At 46.6% G+C, this 20,111-nt stretch overlaps 3 protein-coding genes across 3 annotated transcripts; 1 reads left to right on the plus strand and 2 right to left on the minus strand.

The window, feature by feature from the left end:
* Window positions 1–213: 213 nt before the first annotated feature.
* On the plus strand, window positions 214–1,350 carry LOC124667465 (probable carboxylesterase 15). Its single transcript, XM_047204738.1, has one exon. The coding sequence runs from the start codon at window positions 215–217 to the stop codon at window positions 1,217–1,219; it is 1,005 nt and encodes a 334-aa protein (XP_047060694.1). The 5' UTR covers window position 214; the 3' UTR covers window positions 1,220–1,350.
* A 97-nt stretch (window positions 1,351–1,447) lies between these two features.
* On the minus strand, window positions 1,448–2,338 carry LOC124664081. Its single transcript, XM_047201683.1, has 2 exons — window positions 1,793–2,338; window positions 1,448–1,698 (listed from the first exon to the last, which is right to left on the minus strand). The coding sequence occupies exons 1-2, from the start codon at window positions 2,336–2,338 to the stop codon at window positions 1,534–1,536; spliced, it is 711 nt and encodes a 236-aa protein (XP_047057639.1). The 3' UTR covers window positions 1,448–1,533.
* An 11,534-nt stretch (window positions 2,339–13,872) lies between these two features.
* On the minus strand, window positions 13,873–14,717 carry LOC124664083. Its single transcript, XM_047201684.1, has 2 exons — window positions 14,070–14,717; window positions 13,873–13,986 (listed from the first exon to the last, which is right to left on the minus strand). The coding sequence occupies exons 1-2, from the start codon at window positions 14,715–14,717 to the stop codon at window positions 13,873–13,875; spliced, it is 762 nt and encodes a 253-aa protein (XP_047057640.1).
* Window positions 14,718–20,111: the final 5,394 nt, after the last annotated feature.

A 20,111-nucleotide genomic window follows, 5' to 3' on the forward strand; every position in this document is an offset into this window, starting at 1 on the left:
TGTCCGGCGCGTGCGACAAGTTTGACGAGAATGCCATGTGACCTCCTTCGAGAAGGGCAAAGCAGGCACGGATGCGAGACTGCCATGTGATCTGAGAGCACGCCAGGAACCTTCCTTGATCCTTCCCGCCTACCTACTAGTATACTCAACCATCATTTCAGAAACCGCGAGGAGCCGACGACCACCTGGACGGCATCGGTCGATCGACCACACCATGTCCGGCGGCGACAAGGCACCGCGCGTTGTGGAGGACTTGTTCGGCATCGTCCAGATCCTCAGCGACGGCACCATTGTACGCGGTGACGAGGCCGTCCTCCGCCAAAAGGAGACGTACCCGGATGTCCCCGGCGTGCAGTGGAAAGACGTCGTGTACCACGCGGTGCGCGGCCTGAGGGCCCGCGTGTACAGGCCGGCGTCCTCGCCGCCGCTGGCTGGCAGCAGCAAGCTCCCGGTGCTGGTGTACTTTCACGGCGGAGGCTACTGCATCGGATCCTACACGCAGCCGCCGTTCCACTCCTTCTGCCTCCGCGCCGCCGCCGAGCTCCCGGCCCTCGTGCTCTCCGTCCAGTACCGCCTGGCCCCCGAGCACCGCCTCCCCGCCGCCATCGAGGACGGCGCGGATTTCCTGTCCTGGCTACGCGGCCAGGCCGAGCTCGCCGCCACCGGCGGCGCCGACCCGTGGCTCGCGGAGTCGGCCGACTTCGCACGGACGTTCGTCTCCGGTGTATCTGGCGGAGCCAACCTGGCACACCACATCACCGTCGACGTCGCGTCCGCGCAGCTCGCGATCAGCCCGGTACGCGTCGTCGGGTACGTCCTCCTCTCCGCTTTCTTTGGTAGCGCCGAGCGCACGGCGGCGGAGGTTGACCCGCCGGCGGACGTGTCCCTGACGGTCGACATGTCCGACCAGCTCTGGCACATGTCGCTTCCGGTGGGGGCGAGCAGGGACCACCCGGTGGCCAACCCGTTCGGCCCGGACAGCCCCAGCCTCACGGCGGTGGACCTCCCGCCGGCGCTTGTGGTGGTGCCGGGGAGCGACGTGCTCCGCGACCACGTGCGCGGGTACGCGGCCAGGCTGAAGGACATGGGGAAGACCGTGGAGGTCGTCGAGTTCGCGGGAGAGCAGCACGGTTTCTCTGTGCTCCAGCCGTTCGGCCAGGCGGCCAATGAGTTGATGCGAGTCCTCACACGATTCGTGTACACAGGTCACAGCGACTGAACGGTCATGTCTTGTGATCTACACTGATGCTTTGTGTTGCTGCTTATTTCAGTTTTACATAGATATCCAGATACTGAAACATTTTCGTGGTTCTCAAAATAAAACGAGTAGAGCAGTAACATTGGCAGAAACTTTTGATTCATCACGGCAGCGTAGATGCCTTCGGATCAAGTTAATTTATCACGACCAATTTTCAGTTTATCTCAGCAAACCATCAATTTTCTATACCAACTCGTATGTAACAATTTCTCGTCCTCTCGTAACAGTTTCAGAAAGGTCCTGTCTGAAATTCTGAACAGCTAGCAGCTAAATCATCAAATTTCAATGACTTCTTCAGGAGGTTCAGTCTTGCATCGACCATTCTTCTTCGGCCCCGCTTCCTCTGGAGCTCCCCTCTTGCCGCGAGCACTCTTCTTCGGCATAAAGACATCCGTCAGGACGGTTTTGGATTTGAAGGCAGCAGCGAGTATGCCCAGCGCCTGCACTCACACACACAATAAACAAGAATCAATCACAAGTTAATCGAAGAAACTACTACCTGACTTGACATTAATAGTTCAATACTGCTAGTACCTCATCGTTGCCGATCTTGACGATCTTCTCCTGCAGCACGCTGAGGTCCTTGACGCCGCACTGGGCGAGCAGCGTGATCATCGACATGGACGCCGGCGTCACCGAGAGGTCGTCTTTCACGGTGTACGTGTGCGCGGACACCACGGGTCTGTTTGTTTCGTCGCTGGCCAGGGTCATGGCCTTCTGCCTATAGGTGTAGCAACTGGGGCAGAAACTGCCATAGGTCTCCGAGAGCTTTGCACATCCTAGACACGAGTAAAGTGTTCTACTGCCGTTGAGCTTGACGCCCAGCAGCAGCTGCAGGCTGGAGAGCGTGGCGGGGGCGGCGGCGGGGCTCAGTTGCAGCTCTTCGGTATTGTACTTGGCGCCCAATGTCTCCGCGCTGCCGAGCAGTGTCCCCACGCTGCCGACCATGCCCTCCTTGGCCAGCAGGCTGGTGATGGTGCCCAGCGGCAGGGTGAGTAGGGCCGTCAGGAACTCCACAACGTCGCTGCCGGCCTCGGCAAAGCAGAGCTTCCCAGTCTTCTTGTTGATCAGCAGCTTCATCGATAGCTCCTTTGATGCCATACTATCCTGTTAGGGTTCAGTTCAGACGTCCTTCAAAGATGAGCAACGTTAATTGGCAGAAAAACATGCATTTATGTCTAGGAGAAGTAACATTTCAAGACTGTAACCCAAAGATGAAAACGGGGACAAATTATTCTCTGAACTCGATCTTCCTGGCTTTGGGCGAAAAGGATGCAACAGGGAAGTGCCAAGAAGAGATTTCTACTCAATCCATATGCTGGCCGTGAGGTCGATTTGGTGCAAGAGAAACAGAAGCAAGCTTTATAAGCAATACAAGCCGGTTCAACAAGTTATTGACCAAATCAAGACAGATGCATCTCAGTAGTCTTTGGCGAGCAGGGGCCACCTTTTTCTCCACATCTAGGCTTTGTGGTTGGTTTGAATGGTATTCTGTTCTTGGCTTCAGTTTAGTTGTTGGCCATGTGGTAGCTCTTGCTTAGCTTGAGTTTCAGAACTTGAGCCAGTCGTGTTTTGTACTTGTTTTTTTGTTTGAAGATCATAATTCCATATATAAAGTCACCAGCAAGCCGCCTCATTAAAAACCTTCTAGCCCCTTTAGGTATCCTGGTAAGGAAAAGAGTGCGTCGTGGAACTTGCTGGGCTCAAGTCAAAGTACAATCAGCCTTTTGACTAAGAAAGCCAGGCCGGTCCAAAGGAGCTATTTTGGTGGTATAGTTGTGTGGTTTGCACATAGCTCGTGGCTTACACTTGATGATGTCCAGGAATCGGAAGTTGTCTAGTCATACAGAGATTTCTATGGGATATGGTCCTTTTCTAACAATGCAGGAGACCCGCATGTGATATATTAAGAAAATAAGGTGGCCAACGAGGGAGAAAAGACATCATCCTGAAATACACAAGAACTAAAGAAAAAATAGATTAAGCTTTATCTAAAGCTCAGAAAGCTACAGTAGAAATGGTTGAGATCAACTAGATCAGGTATACGTTTCGGTTTTGATAGTACATTGCACATATTTATTCACATAAGTTTGCAGCTATACTGCAACAAATTAACATATTTAAGGAGATGGCAATGCACTGTACATGAGTGTAGCATTTACAGTCCTCTATACCGGTTTATTAGACCACCACGTACTTCGAGAAAACAGTTTAGCCATTAATTTAATAAAAAATTATAAGATATGCCATGCAGTGACGGAGCTTCAGTCCGGCATGCCCGGGCTCGGCTCCGTTCGGCAGGCGTAGCTCCCGGTGCGATTCGGGTGAGTATGTGGATTAGGGCCTAATGTGGATTGTGTTGGATCTTTAATTTCAGAAAATTCCGAGATTTTGGTTAAAATGCCAAGGCAGCGGTATTTGGATACCTAAACTTTTATTTGTGATTCATATTGTTTATTGAGCTACTACCTCCGTTTCAAGAAATAAGACACCCTCGTTTTACGTGTTTTTTGTTTGGCTAAGAATTACTTCAAACAGATAAAGATTGTTTGTATAAAATTAATATCATTAAAAAATATTTTTCAATATGAATCCAATGATACTAATTACATACTCCGTATAATATAATCAAGATTTTGTTGCTCAATTTTTATGGTCAAAGTTCATCTTGAAATACGTGTGCTCCTTGTTCTTTGAAACGGAGGTAGTATTGCTTATCATATTTAATTTCTAGAATAGTAAGAATGTATGGTTCTTCATTTTAGTACTAATATTCAGATTATGTTATACAAATCTCTAGTTGCAATTCCTGTGAGAAAATATCCGGTTGCGACTCCCCGCAAAATGTAAATTCAAACATGATTCTCATCTTTTTTTCTTAGCTATGGTTCGCCCAGGTTTCAATTTTTTCCTGGCTCCGCCACTGATGCCATGAAAAGTATACCTTTGGTAATTTATTTTGCATTTGTATCTAATGGTATAATTTGTCTGACATATATCTCATACTCAGTTTATCAAATTAATGGTCAATTTTGTCTCCATGTACGTAGTGGCCTAATAAACCGATATGTATGTAGTACACTACGGGAAAAACTATCTTTGCCGTACAGCCTATCTTTGCCGTGTGTCCACGCACGGCAAAGATTTCTTTGTCGTGCGCACGAAGAAAAATGCACGGTAAAGATCTTGGCCACGGCAAAGACAGACACAAGCGCACAACAAAGATAGGATTCATGGCAACGACGGAAGAGGCCGCACGACAACGAAAGGTGCACGGCAATAGCCCAACACACCGCACGGCAAAGATTCAGTGCACGTCAAAGATGTTGGGTATTGTCGTGCCTCACCCTTTGCCGTGCACGCAGCTGTGTTGCACGGCAAAGCAGCCTTTACCTAATGTTTTTAACAAACGCACGTCAAAGCAAGCCTTTGCCTAGTGTAAGAGAGCACGGCAAAGATGTAAAAATTGGATATCTTCTCAGCTCAAAGGTGTGGCGTGGTATAGTGATCAACAAATAAACACTTAGCCCAGTGGCAAGGTTGCACGCTTCCGCTACTACGTCCTAGGTTCGATTCCTAGACCGACTAGTTTGGGGCTTTTTTTTATAGATAAAACATGTTTGACACACGGCAAAGAAATGACCTTTGCCGTGCAGCGTCGCACGGCAAAGCCTTTGCCGTGCATATAGCTCCCTTTGCCGTGCAAATAGTTGCACGGCAAAGGCTTTTTCTCCCGTAGTGGTAAGTGTGTTCCTAAAAGACTCAAATCCCGAATTAAGCGAGTTGGAGGCCCTATGAGAGCCTAATGAATTGCCTTTCCAGATAAGATCATAAGGAAATACAAGATTAAGGTATAAATATATAAATCTAACATTACATTGATTAAGAGCTCGGAGCAATTTTTGAATAAGGTTTTGGGTTTTCATGCCATCTCAAAGACAGCAATTGGAATAATAGGTGGGACTAGCTACCTAGGCTAGGACAAACTCTGTTATAAGCTTGCCTAAAACACCCTCTAAGAGTAAGCAACATATATACTATAAATAGGAATCATGTACTCAAGGAACTTAGATTATAAAAGCTAATTTGACCTTTAAGCAAAACATTGATTATATTACTCCCATGAAAAGGATGTCGCAAATATATCTAAATTCAAATGCATGTAGACAATTTAGTGTATAGATATATTCAAATTTAGATAAATCTACGATATTCTTTTTCGGAACAAAGGGAGTACTAAGTACTGGCTATATATATCATTTTACTGCGCTTAAGTGTACACGCCCGTCTTTCCAAGGAAAATTTCCATTATCATCCCATACACATGCAATTTTGTAAAATTTTAAAACTTATAAATATCGGATTCATCCCACATATTTATCTGGTAAAATCTGTGCAAAACTCAATTTCGTCATGTTCCTATCCAACAGATTCACAAATCGCCAATTTGCTCACGTTGCTGCCTAAAGACGAGACTAAAACAGTAGGAACAATCATGGGAAACGCCAACTGATCGAACAGGTGGTGATATACAGCATTAAAACCCATCAATGGTGACACGTTAGAAAAGGGGTTTGGCTATTTCATCCCAGAAGCGACTAGGAAAAGGTACAAGGAGACGGAGGTGTCCCAAAGCACGGTGGATGGAGAAATTCACTTACAGTGGTGTTGCCGCCTTCCCGCTGATGCTCGCCGCGAGAGGAAGGCGACCACGACGGCGGCTCAACGTAGGGTTTGCGGCTCGACGATGGTGCGTACGCGAATGGATACGTATGGATCGTTGATTCTGGGCCTGTTGGACCATATATATACGGCTCTTCCTTTGAGTTGATTTTGATCCATTAATATTTTTTCTAGTTTCGGTGCACTAAAGGACCGGACAGTTTGTTTGGCCCTAATTGTGATGGCAAACCCTATATGCCGATCAAATTAGTCGTTCCCCTCTCACAGCAAGCCATCACCCCACCCCTGCCTTTTTCTCCTGATTTCCCCATCCCTTCCTCTCGCTCCAGCCCTCCTCCGCCTATGAGAAGTTTTAATCAGCGCCCTCCGGCCCACCCCCGCCGAGGAGAAGCTCACATGACGACCCTCCTCCCGCTCCGGTCCTCCTCCGCTGACGAGGAGCTCGCTTCGAAGCCCTCCCCCCTCCCCCCGATGACGAGAATCACATGCCGGCCCTCCTCTCGCTCTGGTGCTGCTCCGCCAACGAGGAGCTCGCTTCGAAGCCCTCCAGCCCGCCCCCGCCGACGAGAATCACATGCCGGCCCTCCTCCCGCTCCGGTGCTCCTCTACCGACGAGGAGCTCGTATCGGCGTCCTCCGGCCCACCACCGCCACAACTGTGTCGCTCAGCAACCACCGGCTCAGCCTTCCTCGCACGTCCGACGGGTGACCTAGCATACCTCCTCTGCTGGCGGGCGCCCTACCACTCCTCCTTTGCCGGGCACGACCTGGCGCGCCTCCTCTGCCTGCAGGCGCCGTTCTCTACCGACGAGAGCCATGCTAACCCCCAGCTTCTCCCCGCACGGCTAGACCTCCATGGCATGGAGGAGACATTTGAGGATCTTATTTGACGTAAGAAGTTGCACCTCTCTGCAATTTCACATTCTGGAACTAGACAAAACCTACCAACCACACTCTAGGTTTAGCAGCCTACAATCTACCAAACATACAACAAAATCTCAGCCTAGCTAGTATGATATGGGCAATGCTCACATAAGAAAGTAATTTCTAAGTGAACCGGGCTACGAAACATACCCATAATTAAAAAGTGGGGCAGTTTGGCCCACATTGTTCGGGCCCGTTAGCAGGCTCTACCTACTGCCTGATTTCTGTGAGCTGTGATATGATGACTGGGTCGCACGAACGGGGTGCCGCACACCCCCTCCGACCCGACGGCTGTCAATTGGGCCGTAGCCCACCAGGTAAACGTCTTTTTTCTGTTTACAGTCTTTTTTTTAACTAACATTTTTTCTGTTCTCAAAATTTGTTCAAAACTTTCTGTATATAGATTTTAGAAATGTACGGTTTTAAATTTGTTCAAACTCTAAATTCGTTCAAATTTCAAAAAATTCTTTTAAAACTCGTAATTGGTTCAAAATTCAAAACGTTCAAATTTTGAAATCGTTCAAATTTAAAAATTCTTTCAAATTGTGAATATGAACATTTCTTCTATTTGAACAATTTTCAAAGTTATTTTTTTCAAATTTAAAAAATTTCGAAATTTATTTTCAAACAGAAAATAAAACGAGAAAATAGCTAAACGAAACACACAAAAAAACAGAAAAGGAGAAAAGAAAAGGAAAAGGAAAAAGAAAAAGAGAAAGAACAGGAAAAAACACCTAACCTGGTAAGCATATAAGTGGGTGCCAACCTCGTCGGCATCTAGAGATGGCCCTGATTTCGACCATTTCGGCCGACGCAAACGGACACGGGCGGACATTTCCGGACGCTAGGAGACCCTTAGGACATCTTTAGCGGGCCGACCCAAATACTTCTAGGCTGTCCGTTTCTGTCCACGCGGATAGACGGACAGCCTGTGACTTCTCAGCTTTCGCGCGGGCGGGAGCACGAGGCGTGCCGTGTTATCCATGACCACCGGAATTTCTTGCCCGCCGAAGGTCGTCTACGAAGACGATGACGAGGACGACGAGGAGGAGGACGACAATGAGCAAGCTGGAGGTGGTCCTCCCGGACAACTACGACGAGGATGCGGCCACGGCCGCTGCCCTGGCCGCGTCATTGGCCGGCGAGGAGGCCAAATGGTCATGGCTAGGGCTGGAGGACATCGTCCAGCTCTCGGTCATGGTGGCGGAGCACGCAGCCTCGCTGCCACCGCCACCACCGCCGCCGAACGCGCCACCACAGGCGCGTGGGACGGCCAGGAGGTTCCACCGCCTCCGCCACCGACGCCACCGCACTTCGCACCTCCTCCGCGGTACGCGCAGCCAGCGGAGGTGCCTGCTTGGGCGCAGCAGCTCTGGACATCAATGCCACTCATCGACCTCGTCTCCGACGACGACGAAGACGACGACAATTGAATTAGTTTAGATTTTTGATTTAAACTATGTGAATTATGTTTCAATCAATGAAATTTCAATCAAGTTTTTGCGATCTTTTTTAAATTCGTGCATTTCTATTTGTTTGTTGTACGCCGTGCCAACTAGCCATCAGACCGAATGGGTCGCGCCGCTGCGCGCTGTCCAGGCAAGCCGGACCGTGCGACGCATATTATCCACAGGCCAACTAAAACGGACAAAAACGAACTGTTTGGATCGCTGATTTGGGTCCCTTATCTTCTTTCCTTGCTTGGGCGGACTGTTCTAGGAGGAGAGGCCATTTCGGCAAAAAAAAAAAAAAGGCAGGAGAAGCCATCCGTTTGTACATCTGATTAAGTAATTAATTTTTGCTTGGAGATTTCACCAAGCTAGCGAAAACAGCCTTTGGGATTGAGCTCGCGGCAGTGGCAAGGGAGCTCAGCAACTGTGCAAGAATTAATTATACGTGCTTTCGCTGGGAGGAGATGTCGTACGTAGATCGGATGAAATTTGTCGTGTGTGAAGCAATTCCGCTTTCACACTATGCATGCAAGTTCGCCATGTCGATTGTTCTTCCATTCCCCACCGAAGTCTCCTACGCAGTCTCTTTGCATAACAACAACAGTGCACTCCAAATTCTTCATATGTGTTCCCAAGAGATGTTTCATGTAAGCGAGATGTCCTCCGGAATTGAATACAGCGGCACCAAGAAGCGCAACATCAGGCTCCTGGTGGACAGCAAGGCCCAGCGCGTGCTGTACGCCCAGGCCGGCAAGGACGTCGCCGACTTCCTATTCTCTGTCCGCGCCATGCCGTCATGGTCGAAAAGCTCCATTGCCCGCAGCGTACGTGACGGCGGCAACCTTGATAATCTAGACCTGGATTTCATCTGGCGTAGCATCAACCGCGGCATCAGGGAAGGTCTCATCACGGAAATAGGTGGCGGCGCCGTCCCGTACTGCTCTGCGTGCCAGCGGAGGCGGAGCATGTCAACGACGACCACGATGGTGCCTTGCGCCGCCGGGGCTATCTGCGTGCAGCAAGCAGGGGACGCGACGTACACGGTCATGGACGACCTGCAAGTGGCGCCCATGTCCGCTATCTCTGGGCTCAACATCTTCAATGTCAAGATCGGCTCGCTCGAGGAGATGACTGTGCAGCTTGGCCACAACGAGGTGGGTAACCACTCGAGTAGTTAGTGTTTCTCAGAAATCAGTTTCTTTTGATCATTGAATTTATCAGTTTCTATTTGCTCTCGTCTTTGGATTAATTTGTAATATAGGCTTTGGAGATCTTAAACGCATCCTTCCGATCGAAGACTATTCTCACAGATGTCTTCCTTGGGAAGAAGCAGAAGGGCTGGAAGCTTCCTCTGTTGTTCAGCGGCCTTTTGCTCATCGTCTTTGGCCGGCTGTGTCGCGATGCTACGGCTGGTGTTCGTTCATGAAGTTTGCAATGGTCGTCTTCTGCCTAAGAAATATTGAACGGGTCTTCGGCTTAGCTAGTACTTGGAACTCTTGGTTGATTTGAATAAGTCGAATTTTCAGTTAAGTCTTATACTTTCCGATTACAATATTTGTTGAATATATAAGCAAATATCCATATGAAATAATCCGTACAAGTAATTGATAAATCATGACTATGTAAACTAATAAACTAAACGTGCAGTCTAGTAAGATAGATGAACAGATCACATCTAAAGGAGACAAACCGATCGCATCTACCACATATACTAGAAGAAGAAACTCCAACAGAAACTGGAAGAGAAACGATAAGATCACATACTTCACAGCAGCGTCGTTGTCGCCCATGTTGAGGTTGTCGAAGAAGTCGTTGAGGTCCGGGAAGAAGTTGTCGGTGTGGAGGAACTCGTCGTCCGAAGACGACGTCGTGCTGCCAGTAGTCGCGCCGGAGCGCTCCCCAAAAACCTGATTGCCCCTCACCCGTAAAGATAAGCTCGGCTCGGCGAGATTCCCGCAACCCGCGTCGTGACGAGGCGAGGCGAGGCGGGCGGCGGAGGAGGAGGAGTGCGCGAGGACTCTCTCTCTTCTCACTCACTTACTAGGACTAGAACAGCCCACCTTATATACCACTCCAACTCTCTCCCACTAGAATGTGGACTAAACTTTAGCCCCCACTAGTGCTGCCACTGATTATTGAAATGGGCCATGTGAGTTTTAGAATTTGATAATGGGCCATGGGCCAAAGGCCAAATGCCCACAAATTCCAGCAATATTATCCGTGCATATATAAGTTGCAAGTTAGATTATAATTGAGTTCCTTTTTTTAGTTGCAAGTGAGGGTGCTCCGGACTGTGCTATTTATTTGGTGATTCGTGTTAGTCATGAATTGTAAAATGGGTGTAACTGAGATTTGATTGCATCGTCTAGCTTGGAACTAAGTTAATTCTGAGCCGACTAGATAGCACCTCCAATTAAAGAGTTTACGTACGTCCAATTAAGAACATCTCCCTATTATTTAGAGGAACATATTTGTTCCTAAGAAAAAAGTTTATAACCAAGACCCTAAACTTAACTCCCTAAATCTTACAATTAGCGCATACATTTCGTCGAACCCTTCCAATGTATCTCTGTGGCGAGCCATAAAACTTACAATTTGGAGCCCATCCATCATGTGGGGCTGGTTCCCTTCCCTGGTGCCATCCTGTTTCATTGATAGGCACGCCTCTGTTTCTTTCGCTGTAGCCTCCTGGAATGACGGTGACACTGATAAATGTGATGTTGTTAGTGACAATCTTTCCTTAGTTAACCTATGATTGCTGGGTCCCCCCCAAGACTACATGACCCGCCCCACATATTGCTACTCATGAGTCTATCTTTCTGACTTTGGTTATCTGGTAGGAAGGTTAGTCATAAGAAAAGTCTTTATTCTTTCACACATGAACTGAATCATTATTCCCCCTCCCTATATGCACTAGTAGAAAATAGGCCTTTCATTCAAAGCCACTGGGAGCTTTAGTCCTGGTTTTGAAGCAAACCGGGACCAATGCCTCCCAATTCGTTTGGAACCTTTCGTCCCGGTTGGGTACCAACCGGGACTAAAGGGGTGACGGAAGGCTGCATTCGGGGCGAAAGCCTTTAGTCCTGGTGGTATATAATAAGAACTGAGACTGAAGGCTTTGTAGGTACTTTGGCTCCCCATGCACCCTTTTTTAGCTTTGTAAAATATAAAACAAAATGATAGAAAATTCAAAAAATAAAATATTTTGAAATTCCTGTATGTTACGCAACCTACTATTAGGGTAAATTAGCAAATTCAACTTTCTTATGAAAAAAGGTATGCAAAAGGTTTACCCGGTTAGCCAATGTTTATATTCTCAAAATTTAAAATGGAAATATGAAAGCAGGAAGATATTTTAGATTTTGCCAGAATTTCAACATTTTATATTTTATTAAATTTTAAATTAATAATTGCATCCTGCATAAATATTAATGTTACTTAACCATAAAGGAGGTTAGGCAATTTTTAGATTTCCAAATTTTCAGGTTTTAGGTTTGGCAAAAAAGAATTATTAAAAAATAAAGTTAAAAAATAATTAAAATACATACTAAATAGTTAATGTTTATTTGTTTATTCAAGGTTATTATTATATCATTATTTTTATTTATTAATAGAATTATTTAGTATTCAAACAATAAAGAAGTGTGACATCGACCAACATGTTAATAGGATTAATATGATACTACTATCACATACATCCGCGCGAAGCACTTGGAAGTGGGGTGGGAAGGAACTTAAAAGTTAAGCCTGCTAATGCAGGATTAGTGGGAGGATGGGTTACTGAGCGGGAAGTTTGACCACGAGTAGTTAATTTAACTATAGTTTAAGTGTAGTTAGAGACTAAACTTGTCAAATAACGAAAATACTAGAAATTCTGAAAAGAAAAAGAAAGAAAGATAGAGTTAAAAATAATTAGAAAAGGAAATGGATAAAAAAATTGACGAAATAGCCTTTAATCCCGGTTTGTATTACAAACCGGGAGTAAAGGTCATTCACCCCGGCGCGCGCCAGCAGCCCACGTAGCGGGGCATTTAGTCCCAGTTTGTTTTACAACCGGGACTAAAGGGAGGGTCTTTAGTCCCGAATACATCTGGCCATGGGCAGCCCGGCCCGACGGCCCGGCCCGAGCCCGGCCCGAAAAACTCGGGCCTGGGCCGAGAAATGTTGGCCCGACTGCCGGGCCGGGCCGGGCCTGGGTAGCCCGAAAACAGCGATTAACACTACGGCCCGGCCCACGGCCCGACGGCCCGACGGGCTTGGTGGGTATTTGGCCGGGCCGGGCCGGGCTTGGGCCGTATTTTTTTGCGTCGGGCTTACCTCGGGCCGGCCCGAGGCCCGGCCCGGCCCGACACATGCCCAGGTATAGTCCCGAATAAGTAGTCCTGGTTGCAAAACCGAGACTAAATGCTCTTATCAACCGGGATTAAAGGCCCTTTTTCTACTAGTGATTACCTGCCGGGCGTGTCCACGAGGCGCGACGCGAGGAGTTGCCCGACGACGGAATATATGCAGTCGATACGACTGATGGCGGAATATAGGCTGGTGCGAGGAGTGACGGCGGAGTGCAGGCAACCGGCCGACGGATTGGCGAGGGGTGGTGCCGCTGGCGACAGAGCAACAAGAGGGGAGGGGGATTTGCGACGAGACAGTGGTGGGGTTTGCGTGTTCTCTTGCCGATAGAGCGGGCCCGTCCCCGCTTTTGTCTCGTCCGGAGTCCCCGAGCGCACCCCGGGGGTCCAGGGATGGCCTGGGCTCTCCGAATGGATTAAGAGCATATTCCGGGGGGAAACGAGTAACCGGGACCGCGACTGAGCCAAATAACGCCGTTTGGATGAAAAAAGCGCCTGCCGGGGGCCTAGTCGGCGAGACGGCTGGAAATGCTCTTAGATGGCTAAGAGGTTGGAAGAACTAACTTGTATCCAAACTTATATCCATTGTATGGTAGAGTATCATCAATACTCGCATGCATTAATTATGATTTAGAGGAACACGATGACAATAAGTTGATAAGGCTGGTCATAGTGGTAAGTATCATGTTGTAGTATCATGCATATGATACTTTTGTATGCTACTATCTCTATAGTGGTTAGTATCATGAAGTAGGATCATAATTATGTTATATTTATTACTTTTTAAAATCTCAATGCAAATGGGTGCACAAGATTTATTTGGCATTAACTTCTCTCGTGACATGCGCTATGATACAATATTCACCTATGTTACTCTAATCTCCTCTCTCCTCCTTAATTAGCTGCCACATCAGCATTTTTGTGGGACCAATGTGTATGATACTAGCTAAGATACTAGCACTATGGCCAGCCTAAGAGGAAAAATAAATGTTCCCTTTTGTAAAACCTATAAAGACGCATCGTTTATTTTACGGAAATAAAGAGCTCACTAGATATTGGTCATAAAACGTATTCATTTGTGTCGTCTTTTCATGCGAACAAAACATGGATATTTGACCTCAAGCTTCACAAGTTGACTGCCCAGCATAGCTTCTTATGCGTAGCTTCGAGCATGCATTGCATGTACATCTTACTACCTTTGGTGGGATTCATCTTGCAGCTTCTTCAGAAGGCTCCCTCTTGCAGCGAGAATTCTTTTTCGGCAGGAATACATCCGTCAGGACAGTCTTGGACTTGAGGGAAGCAGCGAGTATCGCCAGCGCCTACATCCCAACACCCAGGAGAATTTATCAAGGCAACTACCTAGTAAAAATTCAAGACTTGAACGTAACCAGAGAACACCAACCTCTTCCTTGCCGATCTTGACAGTCTTCTCGTCCAGCGCGCTTATGTCCATGACGCCGCATTCCGCAAGCAGAGTGATGCCGGATAGCAGGTTCGACGCTGGAGTGACCGAGAGGTCATCCTTGACGGCGTACGTCGTGGGCGACCCCGCAACCACCTTGGGGCCATTGGTTGCGGCGTCGGGGGCCATTGTCATAGGCTTGTCCATCGGTTTTTGGCAGACGAGGCAGTCTGTGCCTTTGGTGGCCGACAGGTATCCGCAGCTGGCGCGTCGGTTGTTGCAATTGTCAAAAGAAAAAGTCGGGCCTGGGAAGTTATTGTAATTCGGACCTTCACATGTGAAGAGGTTGGTGTTGCTGAGGTGGGAGCCCAGCAGCTGCTGCAGGCGGGAGAGTGTGGCGGGGGCGACGACCGGACTGAAACGCAGCGCATTGCTCTTGTAGTTCGCGTCCAGCTGCTCCATGCTCCCAAGCACGTTGCCGATGCTGCCGACCATGCTCTCCTTCGTCAGAAGGCTGGCGACGGTGCCCAGCGGCAGGGAGAGGAGGCAGGAGAGGAACTCCACGACGTCGCTGCCAGCCTCAGCGAAGCAGAGTTTATCTGTCTTTGTGTCGATCACAAGCTTGATCGATAGCTCCTTGGTCGCCATGCTATCCTATCCTGTTATAGTTCAGATCAAAACATCTCAATTATTTTCCATGAACAACATCAACTGTAAACCACAAGGTAGGTGCAAACGACTCAGCCTGTATCACTAAATAACATTTTGCAGTACACCTTTTGATCGAAAGCTTATATTCCAAATGTTAATTGTATGGCTTTAGGTTCCGAGTTCAGAGATACAGTAGAAATAGTTGAGATCGACCTGATCAAATTTACATTTTTTTTGTTATTGATCCTGATTTAAAGCTTTGAATGCCTTAACTGACAAAACAAATTCAGAAATTGCGAGGCAACAAATGTATCATGTTTAGAAAGAGCAAGACAACCTTATAGATCTAATACTATGTTCATTAGGAGCTCAGAGAAACCTTGGATCAGGTTTCCATGCCATCTCTAACACTACATTGAGAATAATTCGTGGGACTAGCTACCTCGGATAAGACAAACTACTTCAGTCATAGGCATGCCTAAAACTATAAAACACCCTCTAGTAATTTCTAATAAGTTCTTTCTTTTCTTCAACTAGCAGTTGGAAGATACAATAGGTAAATGCGATAAAGAAATGCAGCATAAGGTTTAAGTAATAAAAAATGTGCAATAGAGAGATACAACAGAAACCAAGAGTGTTTCAAAAAGCACAATACAAAGTAGTAATAAAGAAACAAATGTAATAGACACTACAGAAACACAATTTAAAATTACAGTGATTTAATAAAGAAAAAGTCACCAAAACATATCAAATCGGGGTTTAGGTTTCAATATCCTGTCAAGACAAATACAATGGTCAAAAGATTTATACAAAACATATATGTGGAAAAAAACTAAATATATTAATAAGTTGTCCAACCTCTAGAGGTTAGCGTGCACCTGCGCCCATGAGCAAACACAATTTCTATTCCTAGCTACCGGGCATATGTCATTTTTCTTTTGTTCTCTTAGCGTACACACATATTTTTCCGAACAGAACATACCTGCTGCAGATTTCATGGTAGTAAGTATTTGCACAATTTTATCGAAAATTTATATTCCATCTTACGTGTAAGGCTTTATGTTATGAGTTAACAGATACAATAGAAATGGTTTGACCTGATCAACTTTTACTCCATCCATAAATAAGTGACTCAACTTTGTCTTGATACGGATGTATCTAGATGTATTTTAGTTATAGATTCATCCATATCTAAAAAAATTGTGTCACTTATTTTACGACGAAGGGAGTACAATTTTTTGTTAGTGATCCTGAATTAAGCTTTCCATGACCTAGCTGACAAAAAAAAAACAGAAATTGCGAGGCCACAAATTAAACATTTTATAGAAGGAGCAAGAGTAAAGTTACAACTTCATAATCTACCACTATGTTCATTAGCAGCTCGGAGCAACCTTGGATCAGGTTTTCATGCCATCTCTAACACTAACACTACATTGGGAATAATTCTGGGGACTAGCTACCTAGGATAAGGACAAACTCCTTCAGTTATAGTCATGCCTAAAACTGTAAAACACCCTCTAGTAATTTTTTTATCTAGTACTCCTAGTTGGAGTATACAAGAGGACAATATCATAGATAGATGCACCAGAAAGATGAAGTAATAAATAGATCTGTGGTACAAAGATACAGCACAAAATCTAAGAGGCTTTAAAAACACAATACAAAGTACTGTAAAAATTGTAGTGTAGCTAGAAAAATGCAGTAGGACATGTAGTGCAAATAAACAATGTACAGACTAATGTAAATATACAATACAGAAATGCAGCTCTAGAAGTTAGCACGCACCTGCACATATGAGCAAACGCAAATTACATTATGTACTAGTGACTGAGCATATGCCATTTTTCTTTTATTCTGTAAGCGCACATGCATGTTTTTTTCCAAGAAGAACATACCTATTGCAGATTTCATGGTATTCTGTATTTGCACAATTTGTCAATTTTAATAAAACTTAGAAAAACAAGGACTTGTGATAAAATTTGTGCAAAACTGAACGTATTTTGTGTTTTGGCCTATCTCATGGTTCACAAATTCCCAATTCCCTGATGGCTGACGACGACTAGAATAACAGAACAGAAGGAACACGCATCCGAAGCGCCAACTGATCAGGCGGGGATATATACATCATCAAAATCATCGAGAAGATATAAGACATTAGGTTCGCGGTTCGGGTTAGGGCAGATCGTAGTCGTCGTGAGTACAACGAAGCAAAACGTTGCAAAAACGGTATAAGGACGGAGGTGTCCCAGAGAACGGTGGCCAGGGAGGAAGGCGCTCACAGTAGTGTCGCATTTGATGCTCGCCGATGCCGCCTGGCGCCTGCCGGCGAGAAGAAGACAGCGGCTCCACTCTTCACAAAAAAAAAAAAAAAAGACAGCGGCTCCACGATGCGGTTTCTTTTAGCAGGTCAACAGGTAGGTATGGACTGATGCGTTAACTCTGGGCCTGTTCGGCTATATATACATGGAACTTCCCTACTATAGGGCCATACAGTTTGACCCGAATTTCCCTGGACCGAGCGGTTTTTGCGGAGAGACGTTGGGAGGGCGATTCTGGGCGATTGCGCCAGAATCCGACGATGAAGACGATGATGGGATCGCCAAGACGCCGGCGACGAGGTCTCCACCAGATGGATCCGTTGCGCAACCGACTGCTTACTTGATTTCACCGAAGGTAAACTGTGATCTATCTTTGACGCCCATGAGTTCAGTTTTGAGAAGAGAGAGGAAGAGAAGACTGCAGAGAGAATCGGCGCGCATGCTAGGTATGTTCTCTGATTCTATTTCTGTTGTTACGCCTCCACCTGCATCTTCTACTCCGGCGAAGAAAGATCCGGTTTTGTCTCCGTCGACTTTCTTCCTGGAGGATTTTGATGCCAAAGACTGGATTTTGGTACACCGAAAAAGGAAAACCAGGACACAAATCGGATCACACCACAAATCGATGTGTTCATCGATACATCAAACATGCCAATTTCAAATCCCGATGTGTTCATCGAGGGATCAACGGGAGGTTTTTGAAAAAACCGTTTCCCTTAATTCTACCGTGGGCCATATGGGCTGTAACAATTCTGATCGTTGGGCTCCTGTGCGAGGCTGCGGACGATCAGACGAATCTTCGATCGTCAAATTAACTGGAGGGTATCGCCGTCTGGTAGGGTTTCGATCACACCCTTTCCACCCGGCTCCTCTCGTCTCCTCCAAGGCGGCGGCTGCTGGACATACTGCGATGTCCAATCGTGGCGGTGGCTTCAATCCCAACCGGGGACGAGGCTACAATGGTGGAGCTGGCCGTGGCAATGGTGGTGGACGGTGGAACGGCGGTGGAGGTAATTTCGGTCCTGGGCGTGGAAATAATTTCTTTGAAGGAAGTTCTAGTGGTACTGCTGGTCAAGGTGATGGGAATAGGGACTCAGAGCATCGTGGCGGAGGTTTTGATGGTGTCTTTCGTGCTGGTTATGGGAATTCAGAGGGAGATAGAGGAAGATCCAACTATGGGCAGGGGTATAATCGTGCTGTAGATCGTCGCCCGTATGCTGGCCAAAACTTTGCATATCGGCGGACCAACAATGGAACTGCTGCTCGTGATGCTAGGCTGGATAATGCTAGGCCAGCAAACTTGGTGTCAGATGTTCCAGGTTTGTCGGCTGAACAAAGTCTTTTGGTGAAAGAGGCTGCGAATGCTTTTGCGAAGCAATTGGCAGGTTTATCAAATGGCAGTCAGGGGGCTTCACAAAACACACCTATTGCTCCTTCGGTTGTGCAACCGTTGGCTGCGCCGGGACGTCAGACACATGGGGTGCAAAGAGCTGAAGCTACACTTTTGGCTGTTGCTGGGATTAATACACAGGTTGATGATGCAGCCACAAACCAACAATCAGCGGAGTTTCAGATGGCGAAGAAGAAAAAAGGCTCTGGATGCTTTAGATGTGGTCAGGTAGGACATTGTCTGAATGACTGCAAAGCAACAATTTGTGAATGCTGTCAAAGCACTGAACACATATCCAGGAACTGTCCTTTGCTCAACGCCCCTAAGCCTAATATGGTGATGTATGGTCTGGCTCATGAAGAACTCATGTTTTGGGATGTTCCTATGTCAACAAATGTTAGACCAAGGCTAGAGAATACACGGATGGGAAGGGTTACAATTTTTGGTGGTGAACTCACTATCCCAGAAATAATTGTTCAGTTACAATGGATAGTACCAGATGAAACTTATCAGTGGGATGTAGTAAGGGTGGAGGATAATGTGTATCGTGTCAACTTTCCTAGTAAGATGGATTTGGTGAGAGTGCAACACTTTGGTCGTTTTAATGTACCTAATTCTGAAATTTACATGAGCTTTGATTTTTGGAAACGATCTGTTGAACCTATATGGAGGCCGCATGAGGTTTGGGTAAGAGTATATGACTTACCCACTTCAGTTCTGGATGATTACTTAGCCATGTGGGCTATAGGCAATTTATTTGGCAAGACAACAGATATTGATATCACCTTTACAAGAGCTAATGATGTGCTGCGTATGTACATTATTTGTCTTGACCCTTCTCTCATCCCTGCTCAGATGGACATAAGGGTGCTAGATGAATTTTACAGAATGAGGTTTGAAGTTGAGGGTGTTCAACCTGTAAGAGCTGCTGATGTGGTGATGAATGAAGCGAACAATGGGGAAGGTGATATGGAGCATGATGGTCCAGATGGCAATATGGAGCAGCCGGGTTCTGTTGATGAGAACAATTCTGCTGACCAACAAGATGGACATAATGGTACTACAAATGTACAGACTGATTTACAGGGACAGAGACTTGCTCTTTCCCCTTTTCAATTTGGAGTGGCGGATCCTGTAACTGTTGTCAATGGGGAGATGGTGGGTGCTGTTCCGAAGTCTCCAAATGTAATTTTCAGTGCTGAAATTCAGGAACGACTAAAAGGTTTTGAATGTGTCAAGAGTTTGGCGCCCGAATTTGCTGATGAAGTGACCAACCGGGTGCAGTTTCAGAACTTGTCATCACATGTGCCGGCTGATTTTGTTCAGGATACCTCTGTCGGGCCGTCTGAGCACAGCCCGGCCCTTTCTGACGCGCAAGAGAGCCTGGCTGCGGTCCAGCCCAGCATGCATGAGGCCATGCAGAGTACGTCGATCAGCGGCATAGACGCTGCGGGAATTTGCGTCACACCTTGTACTGCTCCGACTCCTGTAGGGGTCTCCGAGGTATTCACAAAGGCAGATCATGATTTCGGTTTAAATTCTAATAGTCTAGATAATGTTTTATCACCTGATTCTAATATATCAAATTTGAACAAGATTGTTGCTGAGTCTCCAAAGGGACAGCCTAGCCTGGATGAGGTGATCAAATTTGGTGGTATTCTTCCAAATGCGGAGGTGGGGCTG

This window comes from Lolium rigidum, chromosome 6 (genome assembly GCF_022539505.1).
Source record: "Lolium rigidum isolate FL_2022 chromosome 6, APGP_CSIRO_Lrig_0.1, whole genome shotgun sequence".
Lineage (NCBI taxonomy): Eukaryota > Viridiplantae > Streptophyta > Magnoliopsida > Poales > Poaceae > Lolium > Lolium rigidum.